At 37.0% G+C, this 6,092-nt stretch overlaps 1 protein-coding gene across 1 annotated transcript in view; it reads left to right on the plus strand.

Annotated features, from left to right (window-relative positions):
* The window catches only part of LOC102597432 (endoribonuclease Dicer homolog 1), a 22,542-nt gene that overhangs the window by 5,086 nt on the left and 11,364 nt on the right, over positions 1 to 6,092 (plus strand). Inside the window, exons 4-6 of the mRNA XM_006352549.2 lie at positions 2,140 to 2,350; positions 2,661 to 3,055; positions 3,149 to 3,377. Coding sequence (XP_006352611.1) covers positions 2,140 to 2,350; positions 2,661 to 3,055; positions 3,149 to 3,377 — 835 coding nt within the window. The remainder of the gene's footprint in view (positions 1 to 2,139; positions 2,351 to 2,660; positions 3,056 to 3,148; positions 3,378 to 6,092) is intronic.

Raw genomic sequence — 6,092 nt, forward strand, 5'->3', positions numbered from 1 at the left:
ATGTTGTGGAAGCACAGCAAAGATGGCCTTTTCTCAGTCAACAGTGCTTACAGAAGAGGTCTCCAGGTGATGGCAGGGAGACCAAAACACCTCTGGAACTATTTTTGGAAGGGGGATATTCCTACAAAAGTGAAATGCTTCACTTGGCTAGTGATAAAGAGAGCTTGTTTAACACAAGAAGTACTTCAGAAGAAGGGTAGACAGCTGGTCCCTAGGTGTTTTTTATGCAATTTGACAAGTGAAACTAACAGCCACCTCTTCTTGCACTGTAATTACACTGCTCAAATCTGGAATTTGTTCCTTAGCATCTCAAATCTGAATTGGACAATGCCAGAACGTACATCAAACGTGTTGAAGAGCTGGGTAAGGAGAGGAGGTACCAAGAGCCAGAAGAGATGGTGGAGGTTAATACCATCATGTATATGGTGGTCAGTTTGGAAAGAAAGGAACAGTAGATGTTTCGACAATAGATCCAATTCCATACACAAGGTCAAATGGAATTGTATAGTATCTCTACTTTTTTGGTGTAAACAGTTGTGTATAGTAGATACAGACCAGATTGTAGATTTGATAGGAAGTTTGTAATTGACACTTTTTGGTGGTGGCCAGCATGCCCTTAATGCTGAAGAATACAACCTTACCAGTTTCAAAAAAAAAAACTTTCTAGATATGTTTCCAGTGCCAGCTTGTACTGTGCTATCCAGTAACAGAAAGAGAGTAATACTTGTGATCTAACATGCTTATGTTCTTCCCAAGGCCAACACCATAAGGAGTGTTGGTCCTTCCCTATATCCACCTACTATGCATTGACAAAACTGTCCCTTGTTCGGTGCATCTGCAGAAGTATGTAACTTGATGATCTTAGTGATACTGGAGAGACTGCTGGTGGTGGAGATGATGGGTGTGTTCAGTATAAAGGAATATGTTTTCCATGGAAAATAAGTGGGGTTCTTACTTATTTTCTTGTGTTCGGTACGTAAGCACAAATATTATCCTAAAAACATTTAATATAATCTAGATAAATATTATGAGAGGTGGGTGGGGGTACGGAGGTGGGGGAGAAGATGAGGTGCGTTGGATGGTTGGATGGTGGTGGGGAGGAGACACAATCAATGTGGAATGTTACTTGTGAAACTTCTTTTCCCTATTTTCATTGGGGAAGCTATTTTCCTCATTTTCAAGGAACTTGTTTTCCTATTTTTTTTTAACCAATCAAACATGGAAAAATTGGTAAACCTCCATACTAAACACACCTGATATGTCTTCAAATTTGCGTTTTACGTGACAATGACTTAGCAAAATTTTGTTTCTTGATCTCCATGCATACTAAAAATTGGAACGAGGGATATACATCCATTGCAATGTCTTCCTTCTGTTTTCTCCTTTAAAATCTACTTTGATATGTGTTAGTTGAGCCGAGGGTCTTTCGAAAACAATCTCTCTACCTCCACGAGGTAAGGGCAAGGTCTTGTACATTCTACCTTCTCCAGATCCCACCTATGAGATTTCATTGGTTATGTTGTTGGGAATTCACATCCAAAGGTTGGTGGAATTCAAACTTATTAATTCACTTGCTGAAGAAATAATGCACCAAAGTCCTTATAAAAAAAGAAACTATGTACCAAAGTAATCTGGATATTCTACTTCAGAGTCACTCTTTTTTTTCTTTAAAAAAATGTAATGTGTACTAGTGTAATATGAACAGTGTTGCTGAATCTGATTGGGGTGTCTTCTCTTTCTCTATCAGCACAAGCCATAAAGGATCACAATTGCTTCAATTTTGTCCCAGTTCTTGTTTTCAGCTAGAAATCTAGCTAGAATTTTTCTTTTGATAAATAAAGATCCACTTTTGACTGATAATATATCAAGATAGTGTCAATTTTATTTAAGAATATGGATGTTGGTGTAATCTCATTCTTCAGTGAGCCTACCCATCCATGCAAAGAGGTATCTTTTCTTTAGTCTTAAGTTGAACAAATAGCTAGAGTTGTTTGCTGCATGCATCAGTGTGATCTCATTTTCAGGTTGCTCATTAACCTCTGTATATGAAACAAGATGGAGAAACTGTCACATCACTGTGTTGCGGGAGTTGGTTGAAATTCCCATTCCTTCTCACTCTAGTACTTCTGTCTTTTGCAGGTCCTGGTTATGACTGCTCAGATTCTCTTGAACATATTGAGGCACAGTATAATAAAAATGGAAGCAATTAATCTCCTTATTATGGATGAATGCCACCATGCTGTGAAGAAGCATCCATATTCTTTAGTAATGTCTGAGTTCTATCATACAACACAAAAGGAGAAAAGGCCATCTGTTTTTGGCATGACTGCTTCACCTGTTAACTTGAAGGGTAGTCTTTCTTTTCCCTAATATGGTTTGAACTTGATTCTATCGAAACTTATAATTTGCAGTTGAAGTTTCCTCTTCACTACTTTGTTACTAAATCTCAAACTCGGCTTGGTCATGCTTTTTCCTTTTCTATTTTTCTGTATTTCTGGGATGCATGAATTCTGTCGAAAGTGATGGCCTTGAGACAAAGTTTCCTCTTCCTTTTTTGTATTAAATATTAAATTTGGCTCTATTCATGTTGTTTTTCTCTGTATTCTTACTGCCAGTTAGCTACTGCATTTTATTAACTTGTCTTGTATCGATTGATGCAGGTGTTTCCAGCCAAGTTGATTGTGCAATAAAGATTCGTAATTTGGAGACTAAATTAGATTCTGTCGTCTTTACCATAAAAGACCGCAAGGAGCTGGAGAAACACGTGCCAATGCCGTCAGAAGTAGTAGTGGAGTATGATAAAGCTGCTAGTCTGTGGTCTTTTCATGAACAAATAAAACAAATGGAATCAGCGGTTGAAGAAGCTGCTCTGTTAAGCTCCAGAAGAAGTAAATGGCAATTTATGGGGGCTTGTGATGCTGGAGCTAGAGGAGAGCTGCGCCAAGTCTATGGTGTTTCTGAAAGAACTGAAAGTGATGGGGCTGCTAATCTAATTCAAAAGTTGAGGGCTATCAACTATGCTCTTGGGGAACTGGGACAGTGGTGTGCCTATAAGGTAGCAGATGTTACCACTTTTGTTGTGCCTTATTACCTTGTAAATGTGATGTTCTTGCATGCAGCATCTCCTGAAACTCCTTTTCTGTTGTAGGTAGCACATTCTTTTTTGACAGCTCTACAAAATGATGAAAGGGCAAGCTACCAGCTTGATGTCAAGTTTCAAGAATCCTACCTGGATAAGGTTGTCTCTCTCTTGCAATGTCAGCTATCAGAGGGAGCTGTAGCACAAAGTAACTTGAATGGAGAGATGGATAAAGGTGGCAATCCAAATAGTGATAGGCCTGACGAGATGGAGGAGGGCGAGCTTCTTGAAAGTCATGGTAAGCACCTATTACAGTCAGTTTAATTTTGTGTCCATATTACAAAAATTGTTTACAACTCATACATTGAATTTTGTGAATGTGGAGAACATATATTTGATTCTTAATCAGATATTTATGTGTTCGAATTGGACTTCAGACTACACACCACCATGAAGAAAGAAAAACTAATCTCAATTGGAGTGTGGAATCCTCGTGATCTTGCCACAACAAATGGTTGCAAGATGGCCCATGTTCTGAAATATTTGGAGTTTCCTTTTGGTAGGAAGTTTAAAGACATCGAATTTTAAAATCATGTAATTTATACGATCGAGTAAAGATCAGAGAGGATAGAAAATACAGTACTCCTTCCATCCCATTTTATGTGAAGGTCTAGACACGTAGTTTAAGATATAAAGGAATTCTTTGGATGCATAAGATAAATATATGCAAGTATTGGAATTGCCCTTATTACCTATAATAATTAAATGTGTGATGGTGAGAGTTCCACATGTCTATTTCATTTTCTCTCTCCTAGTAAAAGAACGAACTTCTATATCAAGTGGGTCCAAACAAGTCTTGTGGGTAATTTGGGATGTTAATTTGAAATGGTTTCCTAATAGAGAAAGGTGTCGTTTTTTGGACAGACTAAAAAAGATAGTATGTCACATAAAATGGGACAGAGGATGTGTTGTTTTAAAAAGAAAAGTTCCTTAATAGTGGACACTCTCAAGTATAAGATATGTACTTCATGTCTTCGCTTACTATTCTAACTTCATTTAGTTAAAGAAATTAATAAGTTGATTAGGGAATTTTTTATGAGGTAGAACATATTATGAAGGACGTTACCATAGGCATCCTTAGATTCTTTGTTATGATCTTCAATTGTAGAGATCCCTTCCCCAAGACATTATTGAGAAAGGTGATTCTAGCAAAATTATGGGTAGTTCCTTGAGGAGGTCACAACCTCACATGAATGAGTCTTTATTAGAGGTATTATGAAGGGGAACTCATAGACATTATTCCAAATATTTGAACAATATTTGCAGATTGTTCATGTGTTTGTTTAGTAATTTGATCCATCATTTCAACCTCAAACTTAAATTGAGAATTTGATCTATGAAAGACAAGTTTGAGGAGTTATCATTCAAAAGAAAAAAAAATGAGGAGTATCTTAACTCTTAAGTGAATTAATGATCTTAACTCACAGAACTTCAGTATATTTTCCCATTGAATTTCATGTCCAACCATAACTCACTTCGAATCCCTTTTTCAACTTCAAATACTCTTTATTTTCTGAACTTCAACCAAACCATGTCCGTTTGCCTACTTGTTGTTTCACATTAAAGAATGACAGTGAAATTTGTTTTTGGTTGGATATCGAGTGTGGACACTCAACATTGAATGATGAGTCATCTTCTTTATTTCTGGTCACACTGTAATAGAGAAGTCACAATATATAGCATCTTGGTTCAAAAGATGTATGCCATGCGACATGGATGTATCTTTCACGGGGGCCATGCAAGATTGGAATGAGATGGCATATAAGATTGGGTGTCCTTCGTAGAAAATCATATCTTTTTGTGAGGCTTCTCTACTTTTAGTATAATTCTTAGTCTTTTTGTGTACGTGTATTTACGTCTGTTAGAATAGGAATAGGTTTATACAATCCTATTAGAATAGGAATAGGAATAGAAATAGATATAGGAATACTAAATAGTATCCTACTTGGTAAAGGATTGTATTCTAGGGTCTATAAATAGGGTCTCAATGTAATATGTAGACACAACAACAATTCAATAATATTTTTTTTCTATATTTCTCACATGGTATCAGAGCCTCTACGATCTTGGTAGAAAATCAAAGAGCTTCCGCTGCCGGCGGGCGGCTATTATCCATATATGCAGCCCGTCCGGCCAACGATTATGTTAGCAAAAGTTGGGTCACCGTGCATCATTCCGGTGACTACTTTTCATATTTAATTTGTGTAGCACCGTGCCATCATTCTGGTGACTACTTTTTCATATTTAATTTGTGTAGCACCGTGCCATCATTCTGGTGACTACTTTTTCATATTTAATTTGTGTAGCACCGTGCCATCATTCTGGTGACTACTTTTTCATATTTAATTTGTGTAGCACCGTGCCATCATTCTGGTGACTACTTTTTCATATTTAATTTGTGTAGCACCGTGCCATCATTCTGGTGACTACTTTTTCATATTTAATTTGTGTAGCACCGTGCCATCATTCTGGTGACTACTTTTTCATATTTAATTTGTGTAGCACCGTGCCATCATTCTGGTGACTACTTTTTCATATTTAATTTGTGTAGCACCGTGCCATCATTCTGGTGACTACTTTTTCATATTTAATTTGTGTAGCACCGTGCCATCATTCTGGTGACTACTTTTTCATATTTAATTTGTGTAGCACCGTGCCATCATTCTGGTGACTACTTTTTCATATTTAATTTGTGTAGCACCGTGCCATCATTCTGGTGACTACTTTTTCATATTTAATTTGTGTAGCACCGTGCCATCCTTCCGGTGACTACCTTTTTTTGCATATCTTATTTGTGCAACACTGTGCATCTCTACGGACTACTTCTCATATTTAATTTGCGTAGTACCATGGATTTTTTTCAGAACTATTTTCTCATATCTGAGTTGCATAGTACCATGTGTCTTTTCAGTGACTCCTCAGATTTGATTTGCATAGTTCCATTCGTCTTTCC

This window comes from Solanum tuberosum, unplaced genomic scaffold (assembly GCF_000226075.1).
Source record: "Solanum tuberosum cultivar DM 1-3 516 R44 unplaced genomic scaffold, SolTub_3.0 scf00149, whole genome shotgun sequence".
NCBI classification, from domain to species: domain Eukaryota; kingdom Viridiplantae; phylum Streptophyta; class Magnoliopsida; order Solanales; family Solanaceae; genus Solanum; species Solanum tuberosum.